The sequence below is a fragment of the Mustelus asterias genome, chromosome 1, assembly GCF_964213995.1.
Source record: "Mustelus asterias chromosome 1, sMusAst1.hap1.1, whole genome shotgun sequence".
NCBI classification, from domain to species: domain Eukaryota; kingdom Metazoa; phylum Chordata; class Chondrichthyes; order Carcharhiniformes; family Triakidae; genus Mustelus; species Mustelus asterias.
In genome coordinates this window covers 62,653,468-62,668,982 of record NC_135801.1, presented here as the reverse complement: position 1 = coordinate 62,668,982, position 15,515 = coordinate 62,653,468, and the positions used below count along the sequence as shown (strand labels likewise).

Below are 15,515 nucleotides of genomic sequence, written 5' to 3'. Positions count from 1 at the left end.
CCATTGACTAATAGAAGCCCTCGGTGATTGGTCGTACAAAACAGAAAACTCTTTATCAGATTATATTGACAGTCATCAGTCAGTTTAGGGAGCAAAAAATATTTGAATCTTACAACTTGACCTTGTCCTCACCAGTCTGCCTGTTAAAGAAACATTTTCCCACAACAATATTTGTGGCGGTGACCACTCACCACATAGTGCCTACGAAGGCGAAGAACCATCTTCACACTAAAGGCATGCTCATTGTGTCGTGTGGTACTACCCTATGCCATGTGGGATAGTTGAAGAACGGATCTAGCAATTCAAAACTGGGAATCTATGCAATGCTGTGATCCATCAGCAATGGAACTGTATTTCACTACAATCTGTAACCTCACGGGCTGGCGTATTTCTCTCCCCTCAATCAGTATCAAACTAGGTGACCAATGCTAGTTCAAAGAGGATGGGGAAATGTATACCAATGCAGCATCCGGCATACCTGAAGACAAAGTGCTAACCTGGTGAAAGTCCATAACAGGGCTGCTTGCTTGCTAAACAATGATCGGACGTCAATGGGTTGAATTTGAGCCTTGCCACATCCAGCCATGAATTTTGGTAGACAATTATGAAACAAAGGGGTAAGGAATGTATACATCATCAATGATGAAGGACCTCAGGCTGTGTGTGAAAAAGGCAAGACTGAAGTGTTCACGACCGTTTTCAGCCAGAAGTCCAGAATAATGATCTATTTTGACCTCCTCCCGAGGTCCTCAGAATCACAGATGCCTGTCTTCAGACAATTTGATTCACTCTCTGCGATGCCAAGAAATGGCTGAGTGCATTGGATGCAACAACAACTGAGTCCTGACACAGGATCCCAGTTTTATTGCAGAAGACCTATGCTACTGAAATACCCATGTCTTCATCCAAGCTGTTTCAGCACAGCAACGATACTGGTTTCTACCCAGCAATATCCAGGTAGCTTGGTCCACAAGAAGCAAGACTAATCCAGCCCAGGCCATTACTACTCCAGCTGCCTACTCTCAATCATCAGCAAAATGGTGGAAGAAATTATCAACAATGTTATCATATTTTTCTTTCGAGCTTTTTAATTACATCTTATTTTTAATATAGGGTTCATTGGCTCAATGTAGTATGGAAGTGGCATAGTCTGGTGTGAGGAAATAATGGCCATGGGGTGTGGGAGCCACAGCTTGGCAGTGGTTATGAGGGGCCATGGGGCTAGTTGGGGGCCATAGCTTGGTATGAGGAATGTGAAGGGCCATGGAGGGGTCATGTATGTACATAACTTGACATGAGGATGGGTGGCATAGCTTGCCTTGGAGGCATGGTTAAGAACTTTTAAACATACCTTTTAAAGGGTTTCCTCATCCAGACAATGTTTCATGACACCTCTTGAGGTGCTGTGAACCATGGGTCCTTTAAAAGCTGGCCCATGGAAATTGCAAGGGACTTGGACATGCCTATCCCCACATTGGAGCCGGCCAAGTTGGGAGTGCAGGCTCACAACCCTAACCAACCTTATCTTTAAATGGCACTGTTACAAATCGGAAACACGGGAGTGAGGTCTGAAATCCCAGAATTGGATCCCGGCTGCCATTTTCATCCTTCCACACAGGACTCTGACTGCATAAAAATCCAAAATGTGTAGTACCAGAGTTAATGTTAAACCATTCTGAACTTATGTGGTGACAACTATCAAAATGCATCGTTCACAACAATATAAATCCAAAAAAAATATTTAATTGGCACAATAATTAGTTTTAAAGTGAAAGAACCAAGTTAATTTTAACTATGATGGTTTTCTGATTAAAAATGATATTATGCCACAGTACAGACCAGAAAGCCAAGCAAGATTAAAAATCAATATTAATCAAAACTGAGTTGGACTTTACTGCAGGGATAGAATTTCTGAGTTTGAAGTTCAATTTTTAGGCTTTTTTGTTAACATTCTTCACTGGGCCAAATCCTGGAACACCCTGTCTAATGTTTAAGGATGTGGGTGTACCTACACCACATGGACTGCAAAGGTTCAAAAATGTGGCTCATTACCTTCTGAAGGGCAATTAGGGATGGACAATATATAAAAGTCCAATCTGCTCCTACCCTGATCATGTTCTTTCTACCTCTCCCCACACTGGCAAGATAACTTCCAAACGTGGTTTGGCCAAGGCAAATGGCATTTCAGCCTGAGCTGGTTTTGGGAGTATGTGACACTAATGTAAACAATATTTGTATATTGGCGAGTGGCGAATGGAATGTTGGCCTTTATCACGAGGGGGATAGAATATAAAAGCAGGGAGGTCTTGCTGCAACTGTACAAGGCATTGGTGAGGCCGCAACTGGAGTACTGTGTGCAGTTTTGATCCCCTTATTTGCGAAAGGATATATTGGCCTTGGAGGGAGTGCAGAGAAGGTTCACCAGGTTGATACCGGAGATGAGGGGTGTAGCTTATGAGGAGAGATTAAACAGATTGGGTCTGTACTCGTTGGAGTTTAGAAGGATATGGGGTGATCTTATAGAGACATATAAGATAATGAAGGGGCTGGATAGGGTAGAGGTGGAGAGATTCTTTCCACTTAGAAGGGAAACCAGAACTAGAGGGCACAGCCTCAAAATAAGGGGGGGCCGGTTCAGAACAGAGTTGAGGGGGAACTTCTTCTCTCAGAGGGTAGTGAATCTCTGGAATTCTCTGCCCATTGAAGTGGTGGAGGCTTCCTCGTTGAATATGTTTAAATCACGGGTAGATAGTTTTCTGATCGATAAGGGAATTAGGGGAATTAGGCGGGTAAGTGGAACTGATTCGTTTCAGATCAGCCATGATCTTGTTGAATGGCGGGGCAGGCTCGAAGGGCCAGATGGCCTCCTCCTGCTCCTATTTCTTATGTTCTTATGTTCTTATGTATATCACAGCACCAATTGCAAAATATTACTGTTTTGGAACTACATGTTCAACATAGTGAAAGCATCATCCAGCAAAACTCAAGAAGTGAACACCTCCCTCTTTTAATGCAAAGTATTTAATCACGGTCAAAGAGATTGCACTCTTGTATTGCGCTATTTTGAGAGAAAAGAAAATTGAGGGGACGTTCATTGGGAAAACACTGGAAATAAGATTGGGATTCTCTCCCCCTCTTTGAACATGGGTTCAAATCCCACCATGGCAGCTGGTGGAATTTAAATCCAGTTAATAAATCTGGAATTAAAAGCTAGTTGCAGTTATAGTGGCCATGAAACCATTGTTGATTGTCTCACTAATGCCCTTGAGGGAAGTACACCTTACTAGGTGTCCTTATTTGTGACTCCAGACCCACAACAATGTGGCTGACAAGATCAGCATCTGAAGATTAGTGTTGCTACAAAATGGATTAAAGTATAAATGTGTGTCCAGGTCAGGCTTGAACCCATAACATTTTGGCCCAGAGAGAGCTATACCACCAGATGAGCCAAGTGACACTGAGTCTACTGTGCATAACCAGATCCTGAGAAACATAAAGCCAGACTGATCATTCGAAGATGTTTAATTTTTTGTTTATTGCTGATAACAACCATAGATGAATGAATACGTTTTAAGCGATTTGGTAGGAAAGTTGTTCATACGTTGCAATCAATTGATGGGTGTTATATTTCTTGAGGTATGTGGCACAAATTCATCATTTTTTATCCCCTAGGACATGCAAATCATCAGTACGGATGAGAATCAAGTATTTGTGGCTGTCAAGGAGTGGCATCAGACGGACACCTATAACCTCTACCTGTCAGACCTGAAGGGTGTCTACTTCACTCTCGCTCTAGAGGATGTCAGAAGTACCAAACAGCCAGAAGAAAATGTTGTGATAGATATTCATGAGGTAAGCTCTACTTCTGTATTTAAAACATGGAGGGTTGCAGTGACACTGATTAAAGAGCACTGTGCATATTCAGGACACACTGAAATCCCAATATCTTCCTTTTTTAATGACCAATAAAGCATAGGCTATCTTGAAAAGCAGCGACAATTGTTGCTTTCACAAAATGAAGTGAAACTACTCCATCAGCTTCACAGCCTAAGCTATACTTACCCTGGAGTCATTTCCAAGTTTGAATCTAATCTTTTGTTTCAGACAATGGTTGTAACCTATTACAGTTCATGTTGTCATTTCCAGCCCTCAAGTGAATATGAGTAAATTAAAAATGTACATTTCTCTATTTTGGAGGTGCAGGCAACCTAGTCAACCAAAATATCCTACCATTGCCGTTGATCATTTCAGGGTGCATTACAGTATATAGAAAGAGCTGGAAAGAAACCATCATTTTATTATTAGATGATGGTTATACTGCACACTTTACAGATGAATAGTGGATGGAGGTTACTCTGGGAAGTATATGACAAATTAGTGCTCTGCATAGGGGAGTTCTCGAAATAAGCTCAAAGCACAGGGATCACTTTTAATGTTTGGAGTCCAATCAAAAGAAAAACCTCTATCGTAATATTTGCATCACATTGATAATTTAAAAGGTAAATATTCTTGAATCTTCTGGCGTTGCTTCAATGTGACATCACCAAGTGGTGGTGGTGGTGCAGTGGTAATGTCACAGGGCCAGTAATCCAGAGGCCTATGCTTTGCGGACATGGGTTCAAATCCCACCATGGCAGTTGGTAGAATTTAAATCGAATTAAAAGATAGTCACAATTAAAGTGGCCATGAAACCATTGGTTATTGCCCGAAAAACTCTTCTGCTTCACTAAAGCCCGTCAAGGAAGGAAACCTTAATAGGTGTCCTTGCTTGTGACTCTAGACTGATAGCAATGTGCTTGACTCTTAAATGCCCTCTGAAAAGACCTAGCATGCCACTGTCTAGCCAATGTTGCCCACATCCCATGAAAGAATAAATTACAAATGTGAAAGAAGTCCTATTTGTGCATATAAACCACTTCAGTGAAGTTAGGTGAGACAGGAGCAGAAAGTCTGAAGAAATTGAAGACTGGTGATCATGTAATTGATTCTACACTTAGAATTGCCAATGAATAAACTGTTAATTATTTCTTTGTAAACAAAAGAATCGATCCCACCTAATAACATGCATCAACAGCCCCAATGAAAACCCTTTTTAAAAATAATGCTCAGTTTCACTGCCAAAACTAACGGTGGGAGATGTGACAGAACAAAAATCAGTAAGTAATACATTTAAAACTTAAGCAAGGTAGAATAGCAGTGTAGTTACAAAGAATAAAATTAAATTTAATAAATGCAAATGAAACAAAAGGAAAATGAAAAGTTTAGGGAAAAAATGGGAATTACGGGAAATAGAATTAATATCTAGCTTCTTCAAAGCTTATTCAGCAGGTTCACCCAATAATTAATTCTGATGTTTTAAGTATTTATATTGCAGCAATATTGGTGTATTTTTTACCCTGAGTGCATGAACAAAAAAGAAACAAACTAAGCAGCCCAGGGAGACTGACGTTTCCCTGGAACTGATAGAAAATTAAAGGCTGAAAACACCGTCATGTTCTTATGGTACAGAAAAGATAACAAAAAAGGCAGGATGGTATTTATGTAAATGAATGCAAATACCATAGTAGAACTATTCACTGAGGAAAGAAATCTATGCCAAAATTGAGGGAAAAATAAACCCAGGGACCTGACTAAAATTACAAATGTTTGTGCAGTTGATTAAAGCAATCTGCAGTGGCTCGAGAACTGGTTCTTGCAGTGTTTCTGATATGTGATATATGCATTGTTATTCTGTCTGTCGGCAAAGGAAGGGCCACATAACAATATGATGGTCATTAATATTGCTGGATATGAGAACCTTAACTATTAATAAATCAAGTAAATGCTTCAGGAAATTTTCTTTTTCTCTCATCAGTTTTTGTTGAAAAGAGATTTTTTTTTGTAGAAGCTTTTCGCTCATCAGGATATTGCATTCATCAGGACGATTCACAAGAATACGAAATGTGAAGGAAACAACAATTTATACTGTATAAGAACAAAGTGGTGATTGGTTGGCAAGTGGACTCTGGTAGAGTCGTTGTCATGGAGAATGCACAAGTTGATGGGACTGACTTTTAACTGCCAAGCATTGTTTGAATTGTAAACCAGATAGCTTGACTCTAATTAAAGCATTGCCCTGAAGAATAAACAAGCGAATAGCTGACTCTTATTTTGCTTAGCTGAAACAGGTGCAATGTGTGTAATGTTCTTTCTGTCTGCAAATAATAGGGCCTTGTGTATTAATATATGTAGCTTCCAGTACATATGCACCTCACTGCAAGCCCACCTAACAATCTTATATTGCTTGTCAATGTAATTCTTAGCACAGTGAGGATTATTTAGCAAACATTGTCCAATCACAGAATCACATCTAATTTTGAGCGCTGTGTTTTGAGTTTTGCAAGCGTGGGGCTGGTTGGGTACAGTCTGTACTTTGTCTATTACAAACTTTGGAAGGTACAAGCAGTTTGATACAATCCGCCAGCCTTTGGGACATATAGTATACATATCCAGCATCACACTGGCACTGAAATTCACATATCACATGACTCATTTGTGTGGTAGGCAGAATGACTTTCTGGCTTGATGGCAGTATCAGACAACATTTACTAAATAACCCCCAGTGGACCATGAAATACACTGACAAATTGAAAATTATTATTTGGATACACAGTGTGGCACATTTACGTGTACTGGAGGCTACATATATGAAAACAAAGGGCCCAGCTCTTTGTAGACAAAAAGAAAATGTTCATATATTGTGCCTGTTTCGGCTAAACAAAATAAGTAACCACCATTCACTGGTTCATTCCTCAAGGCAATATCTTGGCTAGTTAAGTCAAGCTGTCTGGTTTTAATTTCAAACAATGCATTCTCCATGGCAGCACCTCGACCAGAGTCCACCTGTTAAACAATTAGCACTCTCTTCTCATTAAGGTATAAATTGTTGTTCCCTTTACATTTGTTATTCTTGTGAATTGTCCTGATGAGCACAATGTGAAAAGCTTTGACAAAATGTCTCTTTTTCAACAATACACTCAAGTTCTGTACTACCAAATAACTATTCTTCAGCTTTTCTACCCTAGTTTTGATGGGTGTCCTTCAAAGCTTAAACAGAAAATATCAGCAGGCTATTTGACTCTTAAGAGCCTTTAAAGTTCACTTTTGTCTTCACCTAGAGCCCACATAGGCTTAGCTACTCTATCAGTAATCAGAATGGTTAATATTCCCTTCACTTACCAAGGGTGCCAAGCCTGTGCAATAATCAGTTAATTCAACACAGGCTAGGATTGAACCTAAGGCTTTCCTTACTTATGTAAGCTGCATGATACAGTGGAACCATCGGAAAGTTGTCAGGAAAGAACTGTGAAGGCCTAAAGAATGCTCTAATGTTTAAATAATTTGATGTGACAGGAATTAAATCTTCACAGCTGGAAAAATCAATGCAGTGCATTATCAAAAACCATGAATAGTGCATTAGAAGTGATGATTAGATTGTCATTTCAAGCAGATGAGATTTTATTTTTTGATGATTAGATGTCTATATTTTCTTTGAAAGTTGGTGGTACTGAATCTCACAGGGACCAGCAGCCATTCTATAATTAACACAAGGCCAGTAAACATACAGAGAGCTGGCAAATTATTTGAGCATGGGGGGTGAGACTCCCCACCGAGTCTGATCGTCATTTAATTTGCTATTCGAATGCACAAACTTTAAAGTGGAAAGCACTGAATGGTAATCAGTAGCACAAGTTCTGATTGATCTTTTCCCTAGTTATGTGGCTAAAAACTGTAGTAATGGAAGTGGGTAATTGTCCATATGTCGTCAACGTGTATGTTTCAGCTCCGTGCAGGTGTGAGCTTGTGTAGTTCTTTTTTTCTATTCAACTCTTCGTTTCCTCCTCTTAAAGTGCACTTCTTCTCACTCCCATGAAGCAACTGAGGCAAGTGTTGTGTGGGTGGTGATGGGGAAACTAAGTCTGCGATTCACCCGAATTGGGACTAAGTACCCACACCAGTGGGAAAATGGAAATATTTTGCGCTAGCAGTATCTGACAGGTGCAATTCACCCACCTGAAAGTTACAAATAAGGCCATCTCACAAAACCTGTCGGCCAGCCTGGCTGTTCAGAGATCGGGCATTCTCCGCAGTCAGAGACAGGTGCCTCCACCCCCATAAAGATAAAATGGCAACCCCACCCTTTTGACCAGGGGAGCACCACCAGCAGCACAGCCCCCACACCAGCAGCACAGACCCCACCGCTCAGCCTCCCACCTCCCTCAGACTCCACTCAGCCACCACACCCCCTCAGATCCCCCACTCAGGCCCACATTCAGGCCACGCCGATGGTGCACTGCCCCCTGGCACTGACACCTTGGGCCCTGATGGGGGTGTCAAGGAGATACATCCAATGACCATATGGCGCTGCCAGGCTGTAGAAGAAGGATCCGTCAAGGATCCTGGTGGTTGGGTGGGCTAGGACTGGGGGCAAAGGGTTGACCTTGCCACTTCCCCGGGATGGGGCTCTCATGGCTAGACTGCTCCTTCTAGCCTCTGCAAACTTCAAGATCACCCCAGAATGGTGATTTCAGGCTGCAAAAGGGGAAGTTAAACCACTTATCCCTTTGAAGAAACCAGAGCTGTTAGGCTTGGAGTCTATGTAAACATTGCGGTTAGGAACAATGGAGCTACTTAAGATGCATTCATGCATGAAAGGAAATTGAATAAACATAGCTCACTGGAGGCTGAGTAGAAATCCATTAGCCGGTCAACGGAAACCTCTTTCAAAGTCCTGCAGTTTGAAATTGACAGAGATCAGAGGTTTTCAATGCAGTAAGAGAGGCGGGAACCCGATCAGGACCAGAGAGGTGGGTCAGGTGAATCTCAACAGCCCTCACACCCAGCAGGAATCCTGAATTCTGACTGTCGCCTCATTCAGCAGGCATTGGGATTCCTTATGGCCATCTGATGAGGGTGATGAATCCCCCCCCCCCGGCTTAATCTGTGGGCTGGGTGTACAAACTATTCCGAGATTGTGGAAGGCTGGGGAGGCAGCAACTTTGTTTTGAAGTTGGCAGCACACAGGTACTGCTAGTGATGTAACATTTAGGTTCAGGGAGACCAGTTTTAATGAGTTGACTCCAAAGATTCTATGCTATTAAATCCTGCTCCTTTATTGTAGCAGGAGCCTACACTGGATGTAAAATTCAATGTATGCAGGAACCAGCTCATAGAGAGGCACCTCCAGAAGCCTACATGGTAAACAGCTGCAATATAAAAGCAGCTCAAAGTTTGGATCCCAGATTGACGACTGAGATGAGTCATTGCCAATTTGGAGTATCGGCATGAATTGGAATTGTTTAATATTCCAAAGGGATGTAACATCGTGCTAAATTAACATGTGAATTGCACATCTGTTTGGAATACTAAACAAGGTAATTGTTTTCAGTGGGAGAGAACGTACAAAGACAAAACCCTTCTGCAGACATGTCAGCTAATAGGGAAACACTGTGGTTATTTCTAGAAGGTAGGTAGTTGCATACCAAATACTTTGCCAGGTCTGTTATTAAAATGTGTCCCCATTTCTGCACTAAGCTGTACAAATTTGGAAAGCCCAGATCCGTTCACAGAACTGTGCTGTTCCCTGATCTCAGCAAAAATAATACTTGGTCTAACACAATTGTCTTCTGTGTCCTGCATTTAAGATCAGAAACAATCATTGGGGTTTCTGACATGATTGTAATCAAGCAGCGCAAGCTGGAAAATAAATGAACTTGATTCTCCTCGCTATCAGAAAGATGGTAGGATCGATACAGAAAGTCTATTCTTGCTAACATTTATCTCCATTTCCTTATACACACAGACATACATCCTCTCTTCCCTGAATAAGATGCCACTAGTCTGCCCTAGCTCACTCACTGCATGTAATTTTCAGTAGGAGGAGGGACTGCCTATAGTGGCCCTGTGTTCAGAGAATGGAGGTAGAGGAGACCGTAGATGCCTCCTTCCTGCATGTAATCCATTTTCCCCATTCATATTTCTGTGCAGACTTTACTCTTTTTGCCATTGACCTTCAGGACTCTTTATCCCCTTTGAATAACCAGGCACCTTTTCTGGTGCTGCTTGTTCTAGCACTGATTCAACTTTGCAGCCACCACGAATGGGAGTCCTGCTGGCATTTGCTAGTGCATAGCCGTGTGTGTGAGTGCGTCAGTGTGTCAGCACAGCAGCATTAGCAGTTGTAGTGCTATCCACACATTGACAGCCCATCAGCGCCCAAGAGGGTAACTTCACAAGCGAAGAAGCCCCCAATCTGAGTGTGGTACCAGAGAGATAAATCTCCTCTGTGAAATCTCACTCTATCCTATTCAGCAAAAGGAAGGAGAAAAATGGAAGAGAATTGGAAAAGAGAAAGTATATCTGCAATGTCCCAATGCCAGAACACCAGATTACCACTAATCTGTTATTTTGTGAATTCTGTCTATCCACCTAACCAAACAATTGCAAATGCAATTTGAAAAATGTAAAGTGATTTTTTTTTTAAATGAGGAGTGTTGACATCACTTCACACTTTGCTGCATAAATCTCATCTGCCACTTGCCCATTCATTCTGACAACCTACGTCCGTTTGAAGTTTACAATGCTTCCAAGTTTCATATCATCAGAAAATTTTGAAACCCAGGTCTAGGTCATTTATATAGGTCAAGAAGAGCAAAGGTCCTATCAGTGACCCCTGAGGAATTCCACTACAAACCTTCCTCCAGTCCGAAAAACATCCATTAACCATTACTCTCTATTTCCTGTCGTTTGGTCAATAGTCATAGAAATCATAGAAACCCTACAGTACAGAAAGAGGCCATTCGGCCCATCGAGTCTGCACCGACCACAATCCCACCCAGGCCCTACCCCCATATCCCTACATATTTACCCGCTAATCCACGCATCCCAGGACACTAAGGGGCAATTTTAGCATGGCCAATCAACCTAACCCGCACATCTTTGGACTGTGGATCCATGTTACTACTATCTTTTTGATTCCATGAGCTCTAACTTTGCTCACAAATCTGCTGTGCAGCATTTTTCAACAGCATTACTCTCATCAATCCTCTCTTTGTTACCTCATCAAGAAACTCCAGCCAATTAATTAAATGCCTTTGCCCTTAGCAAATCTATATCGGCTTTCCTTAATTACTTACTTTTGGCTAAATTACTATTAATTTTGTCCCAAATTATCAGTCCTAGAAGCTTCCCCACCACTGAGCTTAAACTAACTGTCCTGAAGTTGCTGGGCTTATCTTTACACCCTTTTTTGAACATTTGCAATTCTCCAGCACTAGCACTGAGTCGAAGAAAGTTGTTGCCTCCGTAATTCCCATACTCACTTCCCTCAGTTGCCTTGGATGCATCTTATTAAGTCCTGGAGCCAATCAATCCTCCCCCCCGCCCCACCCTCCGGGAGGGCCTCAGCAGCCTCCAGTTCTACAGTGAGGCCATCATGTCTAGTCCTCATTAATGGGGACCATGTGTGGTCCTCACCAGAGAGAAACTTTCACGGCAAGGCCACAGAGGCAAGTGAGCCCGGACGATTCTGCCCCAGGCTTGCTAATTCTATTTAAATGACCATTTAAATATGTTTAAATAATATATTCAGCTTTGCGCCCTTTTTGGGCATGAAGCTGATCTGGTTGGATATCCACTGTCGGTAAGATTGTGAGAGGTGCGAAATTGGGCGCAAACCTGATTTCTTGACTCTCTCTCGATCTTACTGGCTCTCCCCGCTCATTGGCCGGCAGGGCACAATGGTAAGATCATCGCCCCCCCCACCCCCCGACTCTCTTGACTGTGGAAGAGCAAGGGGGGGTGGAATGTGGGAGAATGAAGCAACTCAGAACAGTCTTGTACACATGTACGTGGGAGCATTATTGATGCTGGGTTCTGAGCGTGTTACCCGATCTTGTCAAAGAATGATTTGTGATGCAGAAAGATGAAAGCAGGGAGAAATCGTTTCAAAAATGCGAGATAAAAATCCAGGACCAGAACTCACTACTCTCATTTTTAAAAAAGAGCAATTATATTGTTGTGTGTGTGATGTATATATGTGTGTATGTACATTTAAATACAATATTTATATGTATCAAACATATATTTATGGATAAATGATGCCTTGAAAAAATTAATGAAAGGTCTGAAATAACTAAGGAAACCAACATTTGTGTTATTTTTAGGTTGTGTTTTCCTGCTTGGGTGAATGACACTGTATGTTGCAATTAGCAAAGCAATCTGTTACTCAAGGGTCTATTACCAACAGGGACAAATTACATTGCAATAGTGCCTGATGTGTGCATGTCTTTCATCCATCAGCTCTTAATAGATTTTCACAACTCGGTCTACTCGCTCCAATTTCTTAATGACATATCTGGCTTTGTTTGAGGTACCAGGAGTTTTGTTAGAATAGGAAAGCTGCTTTGATTATCTTGACTGTATATTAATCAACATGACAGTTTGGCTTTGAGGAAATTTTAAAGCAATTATTCAAACATAACCCCAAGTTGGGAAACTATAAAAATTTGTTTATGCCCGTGGTTACTCAGTAATTTTTTCTTCTTCCTTCTCCTGTCTCCTTTTTTTTTGCCTTGAAGGTTCAGGGTGTTAAAGGAGTTTTCTTGGCTAATAAAAAGGTGAACAGTAAAGTGAAGACCTACATCACTTATAACAAGGGCCGTGATTGGCAACTATTGACTCCGCCTTCGACTGATATGAATGGCAAACCAACTAATTGTCATCTGGTAAGTGTCTCACTAAGGAAGCTGTGTTTTTAAATGTGAGGTGTGTTTAGGAAAGGAAACTTGCCAGTATGTGTGTGGCCCGTGTGATTGTTTATTGCACTCTGAAATGGCTTATCAAGCAATTCAGTTGTACAAAGACCCTCTGCGATGGTTCAAGAAAGGCCAAGAAATGCTGGCCTTGCCAACAACGCGCATATCCTGAGAATGAATAATAAAAAATGTTAGTTTTAGGATTAGACCTAAAGCTACTTTTGCATTTTTTTTTATCCTTTTAGATTCCATTTTATTTTTTCCAGCTGAACTCTATTATTTTTGTTCACTGGTATAAGATGTACTTACCACCACTTACTATTTGTGCATGGAAAATTTGAACTGTTTTTGTGCAGGAGGAAACTTAAGTAAATTGACTGTATTTCACAATGTCCATTTTAACACTTTGACATCAGGTTCTACTTTTGCCACTTCTTATCATTGATTGTGCAAAATTTTATTTCAAAATATTCCAACTTAGACTACAAGAGAGTAGAATCAAGACAATGGCTAAATTCAATCACAAATGATGCTTTCTTCTATGTCTCTTCAGCATGCTGCTTATGTAAGGAGTAACTGGAATTTAAGATTCCACTAACATGCCACCGCATTAAGGGGAAAGAATTTATAATCTCTAACAACTGGTATCGCATGAGTATATCAGTTTTGCTTATATAATTTTAAAGTTCCTATACAGAGTAGATCATAGGTTTGATGACAAGTTATAGTACTGAGCTTCACATATTGTTAAAACTACTCTACATCATTCAAAGTCTTGTCATTCCTCCGTATCCGAACAAAACTGAAAATATGTGTTGGACTGTGAAATTTTGTGGTCATGCTTATAGACCTGAAAACCCCATCTCTTTCTCGCTTCTCTCCTATCTCCCTTCATGCCCTCTCCGAGCTCATCTTGTCCAAGAGACCCGTCTCCTGATCTCTTGAATTCATTCCAACTGTTCTGTTCATCAGCCAGCTTCCCTTCTTGATTTTTATGCTAGCTGACAGTAAATCTTTTCCTCTCCACAGTGACTGTTCCCCTTAATTTCAAAATTCCTCAAAAAGGCCACATTTAACCCTAATGTTCAACAATATTGCAGAGTAATTGATTTTTCAAAAAAAAGACAAAATGGCAAGTGGAGGTGGTAGCCCTGAAATAAACTATGGCGTAAGGACAGTGTTGAGAAAGGATCTTAACTTGTAAGAGCAGAGTGTAAAATCAGTTAAGGATGGAGATGAGGAATAACTAAGGTTAGAAAATGCCAATGGGGGAGCAGTTTATAAGTTAACGGTAGCTATACTATTGGATAAAGCATTAAGCAAGGAATAATTGGAGCTTGTAACAAAGGCACTGCATTAATCATAGAAAGTTTATAGCACAGAAAGAGACCATATGGCCCATCGTGTGTGCACCGACTGAAGAATGAGCCACTCAGCCTAATCCCACTTTCCAGCATTTGGTGCATAACCCTCTCTGCAGGTTACAAAACTTGAGGTGCATATCCAGACACCTATTCAGTGAGTTGAGAGTTTCTGCCTCTACTTCCTTTCAGGCAGTGGGTTCCAGATCCCCACAACCCTCTGAGTGAAAAGCTTTTCCTCATCTCCTCTCCAATCATTTTAAATCTCTGCCCCCTGACCACTGACTCTTCTGCTGAAGTAAATCCTATCCACTCTATCCAGGCCCCTCACAATTTTGTACATCTCAAACAAATCTCCCCTCAGCCTCCTCCTGTTCCGAGGAGAATAATCCCAGCAAATCCAATCTTTTCTCATTGCTACAATTTTCCAGTCCCTGGCAATATCTTCCTAAACCTCCTCTATATCCTCTTTAATACAACTACATCCTTTCGGTAATGGGGTGACCAGAACTGCACACAGTACTCAAATTATGGCCTTAACCAATGTTTTATATAGTTCCAGCGTAAACTCTCCATTCCTTTATTCAAATAAATTAATGAATTTTATCAGCCTCTCCTACCATCAGGGATCTTGGACATTCACTCCAAGATCTTTCACTTCCTGTATACTGCTCAGTATCATCTCATTTATTGTCTAATCCTTTGCCTTTTCTGACCCCTGCAAGTGCATCACCTCACACTTCTTTGGGTTGAATTCCATTTGCCACTTTTCTGCCCAACTGACCACTCCATGAAGCACTTGAATCTTGGGCAAATCAAATCAGCAAAAGTAGCTTGGAGTTTGAATTCATGAAATGCATTTGAGGCAGTTTCCTAGAGTAATACGTTATAAAACCAACCAGGGAAGAGGCTATTTTAAATCTTGTTTAGTGTAATGAGACCGGGTTAATTAGCAATCTCACTATAAGGAATCTTCAGGGAAATATTAAAATTTTAAAGTTTAAAGGCGGCACAGTGGTTAGCACTGCTGCCTCACAGTGCCTGGGACCTGAGTTCGATTCCTGGTTTGGGTCACTGTCAGTGCAGTCTGGACGTTGTCCCCGTGTCTGCATAGGTTTCCTCCGAGTGCTCCAGTTTCCTCCTGCAGTCTGAAAGACGTGCTGGTTGGGTGCATTGGCCATGCTAAATTCTCCCTCAATGTACCCAAGCAGGCGCCGGAGTGTGGCAACTAGGGGATTTTTTCAAAGTAACTTCATTGCAGTGTTAATGTAAGCCTACTTGTGACACTAATAAATAAACTTTAAACTTTATGTTGAGCGTAATATATCAGCATGGATAGAGAATTGGTTAGAAGATAGAA

General features: G+C 41.2%; 1 protein-coding gene across 4 annotated transcripts in view; it reads left to right on the top strand.

The window, feature by feature from the left end:
* sorcs2 (sortilin-related VPS10 domain containing receptor 2) overlaps positions 1 to 15,515 on the top strand; it is a 612,212-nt gene that overhangs the window by 477,280 nt on the left and 119,417 nt on the right. For all 4 annotated transcript variants that reach the window (XM_078213272.1, XM_078213290.1, XM_078213281.1 and 1 more), the window contains exons 9-10: positions 3,673 to 3,852; positions 12,618 to 12,764. In XM_078213272.1, the coding sequence (XP_078069398.1) occupies positions 3,673 to 3,852; positions 12,618 to 12,764 (327 nt within the window). The remainder of the gene's footprint in view (positions 1 to 3,672; positions 3,853 to 12,617; positions 12,765 to 15,515) is intronic.